Raw genomic sequence first — 19,532 nt, forward strand, 5'->3', positions numbered from 1 at the left:
CGGACTCGTTTGATAACTTAATACTACAAAAGTCAAGTGAAGCAAGGTTTAAAGGTAACCTTTATTATCCCCATAGGGAAATTTGTCCTCTGCATTTGACCCATCCTTCGATGCCACTGGGGAAACCCATAAAAAGCAGTGGGCGATGGCAGTACTGTGCCTGGGTACCCCTCTCCAGTTTTGGAGATGGTCAGAAATACCTGGCTGGAGGATTCATCCATTATACATGTTTTTTTAAAGGAACAGGCCACTGTTTTTCCATACTGAGATATGTTCTTACATGAGCTTAGATGAGTTGATGTGTACCTGTCTGGTCTGTGTGCCAGTGGAAGAGCGTGGTAGCTTCCAACTTCACCCCCGTTTGGAGCTATAGGAATACATTGGGAGAGGACAAATGCTAACATCTTTGTTCCTTTTGTGTGACTGAGGACGCGCACAAAGACCAGACAGGTACACATCAACTCGTCTAAGCTCAGGTAAGAACATAATTCAGTATGTAAAAACGGTGGCCGTTTTTACATGGCAGGGGAACCTACGCAAACACGAGGAGAACATGCAAACTCCACAGAAAGGCCCCGTCCAGGTGGGAATCGAACCCAGGACTTTAGCTGTGAAGCACGGGGGCTAACCGCTGCGCCACCGTGCCTGAGCTAAAGAGAAAGTCTTGTGTCGCGTGTGTTTATTCTGGATAGAGTCAAGCCGCCAGCCAAGCTAAAAACACTGTTAATGTCCCACTTGTGCTGAAACAGGCTGTGTGTACTGCTTACTCTGTGCTTACTGTGCACCGCAGAGGGACACAACTGATAACACTTTATTGATCCATAAACTATCAATAGGTATGGACTGGCGTCTTCATTAAACTGGCAGTGTGCTGAGCAGACAGAGGAGGCAGTGAAATGACTGCGGGAGTTTGTCCTGACTTAGAAGTTGTAAGAAAAGAAAGGAATTGTGCTAAAATGTTATTATACAAGTAATTTTTTTATTTGTTCTGTATGGCAGATGGCAGCAGTGGTTAGTTTGTGTTGTCGTCCTTACATTACCTTCAATGTGTCAGAAAGTGCTCACATTGCTGGTTTTTCTCACTGCACATTCCATATTATAGTGTTTGTTACAATAATTCATATACTTAATGGCTATTTCCCATTTTATCAGTTCATATAATGTCATATTTATGGAAACCAGGTGTAAGTAAGTAAGTAAGTAGGTAGGTAGGTAGGTAGGTAGGTAGGTAGGTAGGTAAGTAAGTAAACTTTATTTGTATAGCGCCTTTCACAGACACAGAGTCACAAAGCGCTTCACAGTGCTAAAACATAATTTTAAAACAGCATATTCATTGCAATAATGAAAAATTCAGCATTCATTGTACAAGTAGTGTCAGTATTGCATCAGCCGGACTCGAGTGAGTGTAAGTCAAGAGGACGTTTATTCCGAAGTCGGGGCGCAAAGGCTTTGAAGGAGCGGTCTCCCCGAGTTTTAAAGTGCGTTCGTGGAACCATCAACCGGTTCTGCCCAGAGGACCTCAGGTTCCGAGACGTACCGTTTAAGTAGATCAGCAATATAAGTGGGAGCCTGACCGTGTAGAGCTCAAAAGGTTAGCACCAAGATTTTAAACTGAACCCGATATTCAATAGGGAGCCAGTGCAAAGACTTTATTACAGGTGTGATGTGGGCTCTCCTGTTTGTCCTGGTCAGAAGTCTCGCAGCTGAATTTTGAACTGACTGCAGACGAGCAAGCTCTTTCTTGCTCGGGCTCGTAAAGAAACTGTTGCAGTAATCCAATCGCGAGGACACAAACGGTTTGAACACCTGAATGATCCTGGAGCTCTGTTGTCGGGGGCTTCGTGCCTCTGGTAGGGTCTCCCATGGCAAACAGGTCCGAAGTGACGGGTCAGACAAAGAGCGGTTCAGAACCCCTTATGAGAGACCAATAGGCCCGGTTAGAACCATGAGGGCGTCCTTCTGTGGACCCACCACCTGCAGGAGGAGCCATAGGGGCTGGTGGCAATGGAAAAGTGGAAGAAAATGGATGGATGGATGGATGGATGGAGGTATAAGCTATTTAGCCTCAATTTCTATTTCTATTTGTGTGCAGAAACAATCACAGACACCAGCATGTGGGGTATCCAGCCACTGCCAGACAAGACCTATGTTTCGCAGATACATACGTTCCACCACCGCGGTCTCATCTCCATGGAAACCCTCGTCATGTGATGCATATTAATTGTTACAAAGCTGCTTAAGCCGTTACCAACGCGACACATCTGCACGAGCGTAAAAGAACAAGGGCAAACGGACGATCTCCCCCAGAATCAATCAGCAGTGTTTAACCGAGCGTGGACCTCTCCTCCGTCAGCAGCAGAAGCATATGCCCAAACGGCCCTGTGACTGTTATTGACTCAAGCTTTCGATGGAAATCAGCATTAGCATGTGGATGGCATAAGTAAGCATGTTATTTGGCTTTGTTCAGTCAAGCAAAACTCGGTCGAGCTGCCTGGCAATGGTGTGTTAGTGCTCTGGTGATTGTAGCACACAGCAAATCCTTTCAACTGTCAGCTTTTTAAACGGCTGAATCAGAGTAGGCAGCACAAAATATATAAATGAAAAATCATATCGCAATATTATCTGATGCAATATCCGTATTGCAAGAAGCCACAATATTTCGCAGCATCACTAAAGTCTTCATCATACTGAGATTTTTTTTGCAATTTCCGGCAAAAACAATGAACAGAACTTACAAATGTGTAAAACAAAAAAAAAAAAAATCAAGTTTGATTTAAATATTTACGAATTTAGTTAAATTTTACCCTTGTTTTCATCCTGATTTTAGTTTTTTTTTAATGACTTCTGCTTGCTGAAAAACATGTCGTGTTGGTTTGGTAAAATATCGAAATAATATCGTGATCGCAATATTGCACCAATGTATCGCATATTGGAAGTTACTGCAGTCTAAATCATAGCCATGTATAACTGGAAAACTGTATTAACCGGACTATATAACTGCCTGTACCTCTGAATAACAACTAGCAGCCGATATATCGGGCCCGAAAAAAGCCGATATTGCCTGGGCCGAAAATAATAAACTTTTTTTGCATTGGAAAGAGCAAAGTCAGGGCTTTAGAACGAGTCCTCCCTCAACTCCCTAGGCCTCAGGGGAGGTGAGAAACATCGCAATGAAATTACGTGAGCTTCAAGTTTGTTAAACACAAGTGTCAATATGGACATGCTGCATTTTGAAGTGGAGAATCTGGAGAATTCAATCGCTGAGTTAGTTTTAACCTCCATTATTGTATTTTTGATCGCCACGCAAAATGCCACACTAGTAGCAATATGCTAATGCTAACGACAACTAATCAAAGCTGGGACAGAAACTATGATTGGATCTCCTTAAGTAATAAAAAAAATCGTATTTGTTTTTACAGGATTATTCACCTTATTCCGGAAGTTTGCGTAAGCGCCGCCATGAATTGTGCCCGCCCCTTTTCTCCTATCCGTTAACATGGGACTGGAGAAGTCCACATAAAACAGTTACTACACGAAAACAAAGCCGTTTTTATGCTGTGCAGAGAAACAGTGCAGTGTTGACATGTTGGTGCAAATGAAGATTGGACATTTTACACAAATCAATCGACTGAAAATCAGATTTAAGAGGCGAACATTCTCCCTCGTAGTCCGTTTAAATGAACGGGGCAAAAGGAGGTAAAAGTGGGCGGGACGTAATAAGGGGAATACACCTGGCATTTGGAAAAATTGGCATCGGCCTTAAAAAAAAACATATCGGTTGGCCTCTAATAACAACGTTAGTGTGTTGCCGGTTTCTTTTGTCCTTTATCAACCATTTCTTTCACAGGCTTAGACATTCAAGAGACATTTAAGACATTCAAAAACAAACCTGGTGTAGTGTTTTTTCCGTCACTCGTGTTTGAGTAGCGGTTTAATTTGCTCATTTCTTCTTCTACCACAGAAAGCGCTCTGTTTCATATTTTGCTGCATTATAGGTAGAACCTGAAGTGTCTACAGCGTTTTCCGAGCCACTGAACTCCAGCTGCCGGCGGAAAAAAGCCGTCCTTTTTTCTTTCCATGCGCCGACATGTTTTTAAGTTTGAAAATGTGAATAATCTGTGTCCGTGCATGACAGCAGGTTAAAAGCCACGTCATGTTTCACCTTTGACACTTTGTGATTTTACGTCGTGCTTACGTCTCAGAGCGGAGGAAACATGCTGACTCTGTGCTGACCGAGCGCTGCCTCACGGCGTATAGATCGGGTTTGAAGGCACATGTTTAAATTTGCTGTGGGACAGATGTGCGTCACTGTAACCTGGATGCACGTCACTGCTGTGGATTGAGATTCATTCAGTTTTACCACCAGAGAGTTGCCTCACTTTCTTATTTCTTGGTGGTGTTTTCTCATTCTAGGCATTATTCCAAACAAGCGATCATAACCACGAGAAAATAGAGTCTGGGATTTAACCCTTTAATAGTTTGCTCAACCGTTTGGTAGAGCTCACTTTATCCAATGTTGTTTCTGATTCTGCCCATCGCTACCATTCGGTTCAAGTTACTCAAAATATCCAGTTTGGACTAGTATAGGTTGGGGTTGGACTCGTTAGGGCTGGTTTATGCTGGTTTAGTGCAGGTTTGGGCCTGTTCCGACCTAGTTTGGATTGGTTTAGACCAGGTTTGGACTGGTTGAGATCAGGTTTGGACTGGTTTAGAGCTGTTTTTCACTGTTTTGGACCGGTTCAGAGCAGTTTTAAAGCAGTTTAGACCAGGTTTGGACTGGTTTAGACCAGGTTTGGACTGGTTTAGACTGGTTTGGATTGGTTTAGAGTCGTTTTGGACTTGTTTGGACCAGTTCAGAGCAGTTTTAGAGCAGTTTAGACCAGGTTTGGACTGGCTTAGTTAGAGCAGGTTTGGACTGGTTTAGATCAGGTTTGGACTGGTTTATGCTGGTTTTGACAAGTTTAGAGTTGTTTTTCACTGGTTTGGACCGGTTTAGAGCAGTTTTAGAGCAATTTAAACCAGGTTTGGACTGGTTTAGACCAGGTTTGGACTGGTTAGGACCGGTTCAAATCAGTTTTAGAGCAATTTAGACCAGGTTTGGACTGGCTTAGAGCAGGTTTGGACTGGTTTAGACCAGGTTTGGACTGGCTTATGCTGGTTTTGACAGGGTTAGAGCTGTTTTTCACTGGTTTAGAGGAGGTTTCGACTGGTTTCGACAAGATTTAGATCAGGTCTGGCTGGACTGGTGTGTACTGGTTTAGATCAGGTTTGGACTGGTTTAAGGCAGGAAACTCAGAGGTCTATCAAAAAAAGAAATAAACATAAACTAATAACATTGAGGTTTGTCCTCCAAATGCTTAGAAAATACAGAAAAACGGGTGTAGGAAGTAACACTAAAGGGTTGATGTTACAAATCAAATATATTAGTATTATGATGGTATTATGACCCTGTTCCCAGAGTTCTCTGCCATTTTAATGATACAACTCTCAGCTCTATTGTTTTGGAGTGTGTACATGTTGGTATTATCGACCAAAGAGCAGGAAGTAAATGCAAAGTGGTTATTGATTATCTATATGGACTGCACGTGTTTAATTCAGTTACGACCGGTACAATAACAGGCCGTACATGCTCATGGACATTTTCTACGTTTTTATAACAACATGAGACCCAGGAGAGCAGTTCCAGCAGCGTTAAATACAGTTAATCTTTCACATACTGAAGGCATGTTGTGTAATGTAATGTAATGTAATGTAAGGTGTTTTGTGTGTTTGGCAGAGAGACACCAAAGGCCAGTACCTGTTGGACCATGTGTGTAACCACTACAACCTCATGGAGAAGGACTACTTTGGGATCAGATATGTCGACCCGGAAAAGCAGAGAGTGAGTGCTCATCCACCAAAGCTGTTACCACAAGTATTAGCAGCTCATATTGTCATCATTATTACAACATTTAGTACCTCAGTAATCGTATTTTAGTCGAGCTAAAACTGTAAGACTATGATTAAAGCTAGAGATGCACCGATACAGCTTTTATGCTTCCAATACTGATACTGGGGTTTTGATTATCTGCTGATATCCGATATTAACCGATACCAAGAGACCTTTTTACTCCGAGTGAAAAGGTAAATGGTTCCCTTTTCTCCATTGTGAGATCAACAAAGTCTTATCTTTCTTGTCATGATGTTACAGATCAATTATCAATTATACCTGTTTGTGGGCTCAGCGTTCTCCAGGTTCTTAGCTTCAAAATAACATGCAGCAAGTCCATAATTATTCACTTAGATTCAGGGGTGTTTTTAAGGCGGTGAGAGCCAAAACTGGTATCGGTTCAGTATCGGATAATTGTAGCCAGTACCAGATATTATATAATATCCAATATCCGATACCAGTGTCGGATCGGTGCATCCCTAATTAACAATTTCAAGAGTCTTTCTTGAAATTGTTATCCCAATATAAGAACCGCAGTGTTCATATCGAAAAATAGTACTGTTTAACCAGCTCAGTCCTACACAAAAACACAAAGTTTTGTCTAATATACTTCCATTTTAGCCTTGTTTTGGTCCTGATTTTGTCTTTTTATTCACACAATTTGATGAAGCAACAAGCTATGATTTCTGTTTAACCGCCTTAACCGAGCGCATCTTCTCCAGTCCGGCATTACCCACAAAAGTGATCTAACATTTTTTCTCGTGCTGTTGCCACTTTTTGTGGTATTTTTGACATTTTTCCGTTTTTTTTTTTTTTCCCTTTTTTGTCTGGATTGTTTGTCTTTTTGTTGTTGCTTTTCTGGCTTTTTGATATTTTTTCTTTTTTGTACTTTTTTGTCGCCTCATCTACGTCTCGTTTCTGTTGCTATTTTGATTAGATTTGGGCAAAGCGTGGAGAAACTGTGCTCGGTTCAGACAGGGGTTAAGAGGTTAAACTTAAAGGGGGGGTATTATGCAAAATCGACTTTTTCAAGCTTTACATCATGTTATTATGTAATTCCCTCATTAAAAACATGCCTGAAGTGTTGCCTTGGCACATTCACGTATTTTTGAGTAATCTGTAAAAACTCTGATGGCGGCCATTTTAGGGATAGGTTTGCCTGAGTCCTCCTAGGAACGCCTCCACCTCCTGGAGACGCCTCCGAGCTGAGTAACCAATCACTGCTCCTCAGCAGAACCCCCTCCCCACTGATGCCACAGACAGCGTGTGGAGGGGGCGTGTCGGAAAGGGTCAGAGGTTCTTAAAGAGACAGGGGCCTATTTCAAGACATTCACTACAGCCATTTTGAGAGAGCAATTTCAATTTACTGCATTTAGAGACCAACAGAAGGTTTCGTCATCATTGTAGTGTGCTATAGACTAGTGCTATGTGATTGAAAAAAGCATAATACCCCCTCTTTAATAGATCACATTGTGTTAAAATTGTTTATTAGAATTGGACCCGAAAAGGAACAGGAAGTTTATGAAAGATCTTGCATTAGACAACTCAAGATTACTTGTAAACATTATATCTGATTTCATAAAACCAATTCCAGTGCGGCCAACTCCCTATTCATCTAGGAAACAGCAAGTTTCTATTGATGAGTGTAATAGAGGTGATAAATGTGGTTCCACGGTGACAGTTTTCTATTGGCCTCCTCTGCAGCTATAAGGCAGAGAGATACACTAAAACAAAGATTAGAAATGCATAGGATCTGAGCTTCTATTCACTGACCGCCTCTCTCGGTTCAAAATACAATACAGTGAAATTAGATGAGAGCAGATACAGGAAGTGCAATGCAGTCAGCGTGTAATATGAGCCAGGAGACTAAGTACGTTACTGTCCATGTGATTCAGTGACGCAAACGTCCCCTACTTTCAACACAGCTCTGACCAAAGAGGCGTGACCTCAAGGTAGATTCATTGTAAAACAAACCACAAGCGAGAATGTACGGGTGTAAAATCTTCTTCTGTCTGATTGACATGTTGTTTTTTCTTCTAGCACTGGCTGGAGCCCAACAAGGCCGTGGTGCGACAGATGAAGTGTAAGTATGGGCTGTTTCTCCTCCCCGGGGGCCACGCTCACAATGACAAGGTCAAGGCAGCAGCAAATAGCCCGAAGCTGCATAGGGCCCGGTGCACAAGTGCTAACGCTAGGCCCTTTAGCGGAATATTACCACCTGTGTCTCATTAGCACGAGGCGCAATGTCCCACAATGTCCCACAGGCAAAAACAGATGGAAAAAGGAATGACAAGTGACAAGAGCGGGATCACCGGGGGCAACCGGGATGAAAACGGACACAGTGGAAACCAGTGATGTACCTGAACGCGTTCATTGAACGAAAGTTCATGAACGCGTTCATATTTTGGGCAAACGTGAACTGAACGCACTGTGTTACTGCCTGATGAACAAAACCATGAACGCGTTCATTCTGGTGTCTGTGAACGGCATTTCCCGTTCCATTTACGTTCGTTCAATATGGTGCCAGATTTCTTATATCAGTGAATATAAAACCCCGCCACGCCGTCAGAGTTTACCAGCGGTTCTAAACTCTGGCGGGTCTATGGGTGTAGCTCGCGCTAGCTCCGCTCGGCCCCCGCGCCCACGGCCCGACTGTGTCCAGGTCTGTGGCGGTGAACTCTGCTGTTTATGGCTCTGGCACATGCCCTGGCACACCGGTAACCAGCGGGTCCGCACGGTGCCCGCAGCAGCCACAGAGTGAGGCTACGAAGCGAGTTTCCCTTGTGTAACGTCTGTAGCTCCAAACTCCTCTGCTCCGCGGTGCCACTCATTTGCATAAAGCCACAATGTGGAGTTTTTTAACTACAAATTAGCTCCTAAAACAATCTTATTCACATGATTAATTTACCAAATTAGCACACATGCAATTGAATATTGGTAGCTTCATTTTCCACCAAGAATTTACCAATTAAACTTAAAAAAAAAAGAATAAAATAAAATATGATTAACAAAGATATCCAAAATCCACTCATAAAACAGTGACAGCCTGACATGAAATAGCTGCATAACGAGGATAAGAGAGGATAATATTTTTTAACTCATGGCTGAAGTCAACTTTCTCCAGCTCTCCCAAGGTTGGCAAAAATGCATTTAAAAATGCATCAGATTGTTGCTTTATGAGCTGGGAAATATACGTCTCACCTTTTTCACCTCGATCCGTTTTCATGCCTGAATAACAGCAAAAAAAAGAACTATGAACTAGTTCATTTTTGGAACTATGAACGAACTATTAATTATATACAATTATGAACTATGAACGAACTAGTTCATTTTGAAATTTGTGAACTGAACTTTGAACTAGTTCATGTAGAAAATGAACTTTCCCAACACTGGTGGAGACGTCTTTCCATTTTCACTTGTGTTTTCAGGATTATTGATCAGATATAGGTTTCGGCAAAGAGTTTTTGTAACTAGTCTTTTCAGCAAGGACAATTTATTAGTATATTAATGTAAAGCAACATCACAAAACATTCCAACGTAAAAACATAAACAAACCTGGTCTTAATGATCAAGCAGAAACTGACCGTGCTATTTTTGTAGTGGGTTTTCCAAATAAGATTCTGGAAGAGGATAGCAGTGTATTTAACCTCTTAACCCCCCATTTGGCTTTACCCAAATCTAAAAGCTTTTTGAAAAAAGTGCCAGAATCAGAATAGGTTTGCCATGGTTTGAGAACAGGTTCACAAACTAGGATTTTTTCAATAAAAATGAAAGGAAAACACGAATGAAATCGCATTATTACCATTATTTTTATTAAGTGGCAAAAAATGCAGTAAATAAAAAACACAAAAAAGCCGCAAAAACACAACCTAAAAGTGACAAAAATGAGTCAGAAAAGCAATAAAAGAGTGACAAAAAAGTGATGACTAAACAGCAACAACACAAGGACAAAGATCCATTTAGATCAGTGTTGTAGGTCTTAGACCTAATGTTTGGCTCCCTGCAATAACAACAGTAAAATCTCTACAGAGCTGGTGATGTCCCGCCCCTAAAGGAGTTACGAGTCAGGGCTGAAACACATTTTTTTGACCAATAAAAACACATGCAATGACATTTGGTTTTTAATCCTATTTACAGAAGAAATTGTTTTGCAGTGTGGCTTTAGGATCAAATGTTTAAACATTTTTAATTGGTCTTTTGTTTTTAAAGGATCTACAGCACATCGTTTTCTTATTATTATCTCATTAGCTAAGGAGTGTCCTGGTGTGTGTGGCTGTGACGGATCACTTTCTGTTGTTGCTTTCAAACATTCTACGTTCACATCAGCGTGTCCTAAGGTGACTATACGTCCCAAAAAATGAGGGACACTCCCGAAATCACACACACGGTGACGCTCCACCCCGGTCTGCAGACCTTTCTGCAGATAATCACTGTAAACATTGAGGACAGAGACGAGAGCTGCTGTGAAGAGGCAAAAAATCATTCCAAATGTGCCAGTGTTGGGACTTATCGTATACTTCCACTCTATTTCTCACTGTAGTGTTTTACTCACTCATTACTCACGCAAATTGTATTGATAATCAGGGAAAAAAACACTTCAAACACTTGTCTGCTCGTGTTAAATCCTTTAAATGAGCCGTGACGAGCTTTCCTGTGTGTTGACGCAGGCGCTCGTTGTGATGAAAGATGCGAGTCTTATGTGTTTTGACACTTCAGGAGTGTTGAGGGTTCTGTTAAGTTTATATGGATATTTATTAAAGGGATATTTCAGGATTTTTGACATAGGGCCTCATTTCCTAGTTATCCAGAGTGTTGCTGATTTCTGGAGATATTTTTTTTGTAATTCACGCAGTTCTTATATTCGAAGAGTTTCGTGGTGCAAGGCTAGTGCATTTCTATGTTATCAGCTAGCCAAATCACTTATAACTAACTATATAAATGTCAGTGTCTATAGAATAATTTTAACCGTTTTGCATTTAAAAGAAGTTAAAAGAATTAAAAGAAGCAAGGTCAGACATCGACACAGACATTTATATGGTTAGTCTGGCGTTATAAGTGATTTGCCTCAGGCACACTGTGGAGCGGGTCAGACTGTTTTTAATGCAGGCTAGCTGATACCGTAGAAATGCACTAGCCTTGCACTAGCCTAGCGCCACGATACTGTTCCAATTGAAGAACTGCATGAATTACAAAAAATGAAATCTACAGAAATCAGCAACACTCTGGATAACTATGAAATGAGGCCCTATGTCAAAAATCCTGAAATATCCCTTTAAGAAAACAGCTGTCATGTGCGGTTTTGGACCATTAGTGCGTCCTCTCTTGTCTTGCCTTGTCAGTATTATACTCTGAGTTGAGCTATGTTTGAGCAGCTCTCTGGGATCGGCTCGCACCTCTCAGTTCTCGTAAAGAGTCGCAGGACAGCTGTGCTCACTGTTTAGTTTGTGAATAATATCTGAAATGGTAAATCTGCTACAAAAGCCTGTGATTATTTCATTTTTAGTCACATACAGTAAGCTAATTAACCTAAATCAGATACAGACTTACAGATGGTTTCCTGCCTGAACATTACCACATTTTATCTCGACTTTGAAAAGACTCTGCCTCTTATTTTATCAGCGCCGTAAACTAATAAAGAGCTTTTAGTCGCGTGCCTCGTTCGCTCTGAGGAGACGTGGGGAAGAAGGAAGTGCACATGAAATAGACATCCAGCTACAGACAACGGAGCCAAAGAAACGAGTCGCGAACAGGGCTTTGAGACGCGAGCAGGACCGACAGCTCCCTCTCCCAGAACTACAGGCGCTACACGTGCTGTGTTTAATTGTGCCGTTATAAGACCATGGCGTATACGCACTTCCACGCTCGTCATTGACTTTACGGCTGTTTGGGAACGATTGACACGCCGCACAAAAGCAGCTCAAGCGCTCTTTTATATCGCTCAGAGTTTATGACGCACTGCAGATGGGAAGTGATTTTAGACTTTAGAATGAGCCGTGTGGTGTTTGATCATGTGTGAGGGACTGATGAACTAAGCCAGGATTCTTATCACGTACATGTGCTTGAGTAACTGAGTATTTCTGGCCTCCAATGATGCTCTTGCCATGCCCATATAAGGAAGTGTAGTGGGCGTGTCTTTGTATTTCCATAATATGATGTAAATGCCATGGATATCTTTTTATTTCAGTGAAGCAGCTTTTTAAAGGGAATATAAGAGTTTAAAAATGTTAAAACTAAAAAATCCTGCACTGTCACTCAAAAAGGTGTTAATTCGGGTCCGAAGCAATAATACAAAGCTGCAGACCCAGAGCCGAGACAGATCCACGACGGTGAGGCGGATCCGCTGGTAGGAGCAGATCCACAACGGTATTATTTGTTAATAACTGATGTTTTACAATTATTGTTAGGATTAGTTTAAAGTCATTAGGATTCGGGCTAGGTTAGGGTTAGGTTTAGATCAGGGTTAGGTTAAGATTAGGGTTAGGTTGGGGTTGGGTTAGAATTAGGGTTAGGTTAAGAGTTGGGTTAGGTTAAGATTTGGGTTAGGTTAGGGTTGGGTTAGAATTAGGGTTAGGTTAAGATTAGGGTTAGGTCAAGATTTGGGTTAGGTTAGGGTTGTTAGGGTTAGGTCAAGATTTGGGTTAGTTTAGGGTTGGGTTAGAATTAGGGTTAGGTTAAGATTAGGTCAAGATTTGGGTTAGGTTAGGGTTGTTAGGGTTAGGTTAAGATTAGGGTTAGTTTAGGGTTGGGTTAGAATTAGGGTTAAGTTAAGATTAGGGTTAGGTCAAGATTTGGGTTAGGTTAGGGTTGTTAGGGTTAGGTCAAGATTTGGGTTAGGTTTGGGTTGTTAGGGTTAGGTTAAGATAGTGGTTTGGTTAGGGTTGGGTTAGAATTAGGCTTAGGCTAAGATTAGGGTTAGGTCAAGATTTGGGTTAGGTTAGGGTTGTTAGGGTTAGGTTAAGATAGTGGTTTGGTTAGGGTTGGGTTAGAATTAGGCTTAGGTTAAGATTAGGATACTGTAGGAACAAAAATAACAAGCAATTTGTATGCTGTTCGATGTTATGTTATCTTTATCAATCAACAGAAGCATCTAGTTACACTTTCCAAATTTCTTCTATCTTTCATAAAGAAATCTAAATAACTAGCCTACTAACTCCTCACGTGCGTGAAGTGGATCAACATCACTCAGCATCAACCTTACTAAAAGCTGATCGGTCTAGGTCCGCCTTATCCAGCACTATCACATGGATTCGCTTCACGGTAGATCTGTCTCGGCTCCGGGTCTGCAGCTTTCCCCTACTTGTCCAAAGTGCCGTCATGCACGAGCTTAATATAGAGATTGCAGTTACGCGTATGACCTGAGGTGGGAGTAGTGAGTATAAAATGGCCAACTTGCATCTAGCCCCTTTAAGGAAGAAATGTTGGGCAGAAAATTTATTTTTATTTGGATTTTTAAGTTGCTGACAGGAAGTGACATAGATAAAGTTCCATAGCAGTTGGACTCATTTAACAATTAAAAATTGTTTGCCTCGATCTATGTCACTTCCTGTCAGTGTCCAATACGGAAGTGAAATGATAAACATCACGAAAAATGTCAAACTCAAGAAAGCTGGGTAATTTTTAAAAATATTTGTGCTGACCTCTTAACCCCCACCTGTACTGAGCACATTTTCTCCAGTTTGGCTCTACCCAAAAGTAGTGACAGTAACGAGAAGAAAACAAAGGTGAAAATACAACAAAAAACTAATAGAAGAGCAACAAAAAATGACAAAAAAGTGACAAACAAGCCACAAAACAGGAACAAAAATGTGAAGAAAAAAAATCAGCTTAGTTAGTTCAAATGAGCCGGTACACTGGCTTATATGTTTATGCAAAAATTGTGTCATATTCACTTTAAAGGAGCTAGATAAAGTTGGTCATTTTATACTCACTACTGCCACCTCAGGTCTTACGTGTACCTGCACCTTCCATATACCAACAGGTCTGGGCTCATTCTACACATTAGGACAAATGGAACATGTAGGTGGAGGAAAATACATACTTTTAATTTTTTTTAACTCTGTATAGTCCCTTTAAACAATTTGTTATTTCACCAAATAGTGTGAAAACAAGACATAAAGTAAGTAAATCAGGTTCAAAACAGGATTTAAAATGGGACACAACTGAAACTCTTGTAAGTGACCATGCATTTTTGTGCTCACCACAAATTTGTTTCAGTTAAATGTCAGGTTTTTATATTGTTGCTTCTTGTGATATTACGTCACCTGATCTGATACAACAGATAATTATACTGGTGGAGCTGGTCTGCAATGATTTACTGCCATCTTAGATTATTAATGCATTCTTTATTTTTGGTATCAGTGACTTGTATCATGCATGGCAAGGCAACTTCATTTGCACATCCTCATGTTCCAGATTTTAGCTTCATGAAACTGAAACGCAGCCTCACCGTGTTTAGTCCTGACTCTGGGAACCAGGAGACCCCTCCCTGAAGTTCTCAGGGCCCAAGATGGTTCATAGGGCTGCAACATGTCAGAGATGGACTTGTAACAAGCAGAGCTGTTTTAAATTCTATTCTCTGAGTAACAGCAAGCCAGTGCAGAGACCGGAGCACTGGACTAATATGGTTAAATTTCCTGCTTCGTTACAGTCGTCTAACCTGCTGGAGACAAATGCATGGATAAGTCTCTCTAAGTCTGGATTTCACACGATTCCTCTGATCTTTGCCATGTTTTTCAGATGGTAAAAAGCTGCTGATGTTCTTGCTTTGATGTGGCTGTTTAAGTTCAGGTCTGAGTCCATGATCACTCCTAGATTTCACGGAAGGTCCCAGGGTTGGTTCTCGGACAGTGTGGTCTGGAGTGTGTCCCTGTGTGTGGATGGGTTTACTTTGGGAATCTCTGGTATTACCTTTGGGTGAATGAAGAGTTATCCTCAATGGAGATTTCTTTGAACGGAAAAGCTTCTTCCAAGTTTTTCAGGTTTTTGCACACTACAAAACAACATAGTACAACGGAGTAACATATCAGGCAAACTACCACAGAAGCCAGTGAGTTGCAAGTTTGTTTCTCTCTTACGTCTTTATTAGTATTTAGTGATGCATTGTAGAGAAGTGGGGCACACAAGAGTTTTTAAGCCCCAAAGTGGAATAAATAACTCCGGTCATGCTAAGAGTTTGCTGAAAACCTTCCGTCTAAGTGGCCCCGTGAGCGCAGTAACACAATGGTGTGGTTTATCACATTCCAGCTCCATCGTTTCCTCCTGCAGAGCGAGCGGTCGGCCTGAGAGGAGCTTTAGGATTTGGTTCAAAGCAAAAGCAGCGCCCCACTTTGAGACACTATAAAGTGACTGTGGGCAAAGTGGCAAAGATGAAAGGCATTGTGACTTATTATTTATTTGACTGAACCTTAAAGGGGCTGCACCCGAATTTTACTGTCTTCAAACCGTGACGAAGTGAACTGGTTTAAGGTCCTATACCGGATTTATTTCTAGCAGTGGAATTAATTCACTTGAGGGAAAGATAAGTTCAGCAATATTTCTGATGAGTATTGCAGAAACTTAATTCAGTGCAAGGATCTTCACAGGATCATCACCAATATTATGAATGTCTTTTTATGTGTGAAATGTCTGTGTTTGTCTTTGTTATTCACACACTTGTTGTTTCCTGTCTCTGCAGCCGCCCAGCAGCCTTACACCATGTGCTTCCGGGTCAAGTTTTACCCACACGAGCCGATGAAAATCAAGGAGGAGCTCACGAGGTACTGCCTACGGGAAAATACCATCACACAAGTTCCTTTTAAAGGGGCGAGATGCAAGTTAATCATTTTCTGCTCACTACTGCCACCTCAGGTCTTACGCGTAACGGCAGGTTCTATATTAAAGGGATATTTCAGGATTTTTGACATAGGGCCTCATTTCCTAGTTATCCAGAGTGTTGCTCATTTTTTTTTTTTGTTGTAATTCATGCAGTTCTTATGTTTGAAGAGTTACATGGCGCTAGGCTAGTGCAAGGCTAGTGCATGTCTATGGTATCAGCTAGCCTGCATTAAAAACAGTCTGAACCGCTCCACAGAGCACCTGAGGCAAATCACTTATAACACCAGACTAACCATATAAATGTTTGTGTCGATGCAGTAATTTTAACCATTTTGCATTTAAAATATGTTTGAGCAGCATCAGCTTCGTGGTTGTATAAGCCAGTGGTTCTCAACCTGGGGGTCGGTTGACAAATTTGGGGGGTCGCCAGATCATTTTTTCTTTGTTTTTTAAGAATTAGCCTAATGTTCTGATTTCTCATGGTGTGACCCAGGTGGGGGGTCACGAACCCCTTTAACTGTTGTAATGGGGGTCGCGGCTCCAAAAGGTTGAGAACCACTGGTTTAAGCTACGCAACGGCGGAGTGATCTGGTAGAAAATAGTCCCTCAAAATGCGATCATTCATTCACTCAACGTCGGTTATATTCCAAAAACTATTCTATCGACACAGACATTTATATGGTTAGTCTGGCCATATAGCCATTTTCTGGCGAAATATAAACTTATTTTTCACAAACAAATAAAGTCAAGTCTAAATCGGGTCCATATGGATGTTTATTCACAGCAGGTTGTTCAGTAGAAGTGAAAAAACGGCAGTCATAGCAAGTGCTAGCCCTGCCGTTAGCATTAGCACGACACTGACATGTAGCATCATGTCAGCATTCTCCGTTTTATTCTGTATTTATGGGCTGTTGAGCCTCTTTGCTCCTGCCCATGTCTTTTTATCTTTATTTAGTAGAAAACTATATTCATATTTCAGCATTTGTTAAAGTAGTTTTTGAAAAATTAGAGAAAGTTTAGATTTTTCTCAAAATAGTTTTCCCCCTTAACTGTTTTCAAACATGACCATACATGGGCGATTTCCGGTGATGCCGTCTATAGGCAGCAGTCTGGATGTCTTATACAGGAGAAGCTTATTTACCATCTGTACGGGACCCGGAGACATGAACTCAAGACATTACCCTAGTCCTACCATTCCAGTCTGTCTAGGCTTCCACAGAAAAGGGAAAAATACCCTCTCAGAGCGTCACACTGATACGCAAGCAAACAGTCAGTGGCTGAGAGTGGGCGCCTGAGCACCACAGTTTAAACATTTTTGTAATCCCCAAAGATGTAGGAAAGTCCTTGAGCTTTGAGGGTTTTTTTTCTTTTGGGGATTTGCTGGTTATTTGTTTTGTTTGGTGACATCCATATCCTCCTTTTCGTCCTGGTGAGTGATAGGTGGTGTCTAGCTAACTAACTAACAAGTCTAACACATGTGAATCTGGCACAGTTTCTTGACACTGCCTTCGTAAGTGCTGATTTTAAGAAGTTTCTGAAGAAGATGTTCATGAGTGAGGCCCGGTCATATGACTTGTTAATTTGGGGCACACCTAGCCATCGCACAGAGGTCAGTTTGACTTTTCTCTGGCTCACCAACAGGGTGAGCACATGAGAACTCCCAGACGGCTCACAGAAAGACAAACAGCCTTTAAAGGTCAGATAAATTTAACGCCGTTTTTCAGGACATTTGAAGGCGGTCTCGCTCCGGAGCCGCCTTAAACATAAAACCTGCTTCCTCCTGTTTTTTCCTCGCGCCGAAAACCAGCTCTGTGAGTCAGGGGGCGATCTATGGAAACTCATCTGTAACCATGGCAACAGGTGTACCCAGTTTCTCCCCGGCCATCACCCCATCTCCACGGCAACGCATGTCAGCATTTTGTGTGGCGACGACGATAGCGGCTACAGCTTCATCGCTGCGGCGGCGTGGCACATGGTGTCAGGGCTCTCCTATCGCCATGGCAACAGGACGGCGTGAACTCTGCTATGTAGAGATATTCTTTGTGTCAATTAAAGCGGATCATGTTTTTGTTGTGGTGCAGCAGTCCCGAGTTTGTTTCCGGACCGTACAAGCTCCTATTTGGCTCACGTTTCACTTGCCACTAAAAACATGTATATTAGGGTCATGTCTGGAGGCTGGTGTGCGCTGCAAAATCTCCACAGTACTTCCTTGGTTACTAGTTTTGGTCAATATGCTGACTCAGGTGGTATAGCAAGCCGTCTTAAAGGGCCTATATCCTTCTATTTTAGCCATTCCAAAGTAAACTACAGGCATTTATATGATTATATTGTGCCTGTACCACTATGGAGTATTTTTTTAAGAAATATAAGTATATTCTGGGGGTATTTTTCCAACCCAGAAGACAAGACGCTTGGATTCACTCTCCCTCTTCCCCAGTTGATGCCGCCCATTTCATGACGTCGCCCATTTCATGACGTCGCCGTACAGCTGGCCCTTATCACTTCTGAGATAATTTAATTACACAACTGAAAACATTTGCTTCAAACTGAAATATTATTATTAGCAGTAGTAGAAATATAATTATAGCAGCAATAAGTGCAGTTACTTCACAATGAAGTGAACTTATAAGAAAACTGGACTCCACTGAAAAAGCGAGTCTTAAAGAGGCTAGATACAAGTTCGCCGTTTTATACTCACTACTGCCACCTCAGGACATACGTGTAACTGCATCTTCTATATGAAGCTCCTGCATGACGGCACTTCAGACCCGAAGTAAAACTTTCTGAGTGACAGTGCAGGATTTTAGAGGCAGTTGTGGTGAACAGGTCTTGGCTCATTCTACACCTTAGGACATGCCTGGAACATGTAGGGGGAGGAAAATACATAATTTTAACATTTTTAAACTCCGTATAGTCTCTTTAATCTCAGTGGAATTATCCTGGTTAAATAAAGATCAATAAATAAGGAGCTGACATAATGCAGCACAGCTTCATAAATGGCTAACACACGTTATCAGACTCAATTTGACCGTAGCGTCAACTGCATTTGCACAGCTGTACATATACAAGCAAACAGGAAGTGGAGTCAACCAATCAGCGAAGGGCAGGCGTCTGCCGTTGATGCAGAGTTATTAGCAGTTTTGCCTTAAAGGGACTATACAGAGTTTAAAAATGTTAGAATTATGTATTTTTCTCCCCCTACATGTTTCAACCATGTCCTAATGTGTAGAATGAGCTCAGACCTGTTCACCACAACTGCCTCTAAAATCCTGCACTGTCACTCAAAAAGGTGTTAATTCGGGTCCGAAGTGCCGTCATGCACGAGCTTAATATAGAAGGTGCAGTTACACGTATGACCTGAGGTGGCAGTAGTGAGTATAAAATGGCTAACTTGCTTCTAGTCCCTTTAATGGTGCATTATGCAACTTTTTACGCGGAAAACAAAACTTTATATTTCTGCGTAATTTACCTTTTTGTGTTTTGTGTTTGTATGAGTGGTTTTCATGGTGCCTCCATCACATTGGCCTCTACAACTCTCCAGAATCAATTTTTTGTTGGTTTTCTGGTGCAGGGGTCCGTCAGCAGTGACAACCTACCAGAAACTCTTACAACAATTGATTCTGGAGCATCATAGCGGCCACTGTGAGAGAAAATAAAGACACAATAAAGGCCGCTGGGTCAATGAAATATCAAATATGTGCAAATATAGCTTTTTTTTCCCACATAAAAAGTTGCATAATGTCCCTTTAATATTCGCACAATATTCGATGTATTTTTGGTCATTTACCCA

At 41.6% G+C, this 19,532-nt stretch overlaps 1 protein-coding gene across 2 annotated transcripts in view; it reads left to right on the top strand.

Annotated features, from left to right (window-relative positions):
• Positions 1 to 19,532, top strand: part of frmd3 (FERM domain containing 3) — a 105,776-nt gene that overhangs the window by 34,039 nt on the left and 52,205 nt on the right. For both annotated transcript variants that reach the window (XM_079552340.1, XM_079552341.1), the window contains exons 2-4: positions 5,777 to 5,881; positions 7,970 to 8,012; positions 15,603 to 15,684. In XM_079552340.1, coding sequence (XP_079408466.1) covers positions 5,777 to 5,881; positions 7,970 to 8,012; positions 15,603 to 15,684 — 230 coding nt within the window. The remainder of the gene's footprint in view (positions 1 to 5,776; positions 5,882 to 7,969; positions 8,013 to 15,602; positions 15,685 to 19,532) is intronic.

This window comes from Gobius niger, assembly GCF_951799975.1.
Source record: "Gobius niger genome assembly, chromosome: 1".
Taxonomy (NCBI): domain Eukaryota; kingdom Metazoa; phylum Chordata; class Actinopteri; order Gobiiformes; family Gobiidae; genus Gobius; species Gobius niger.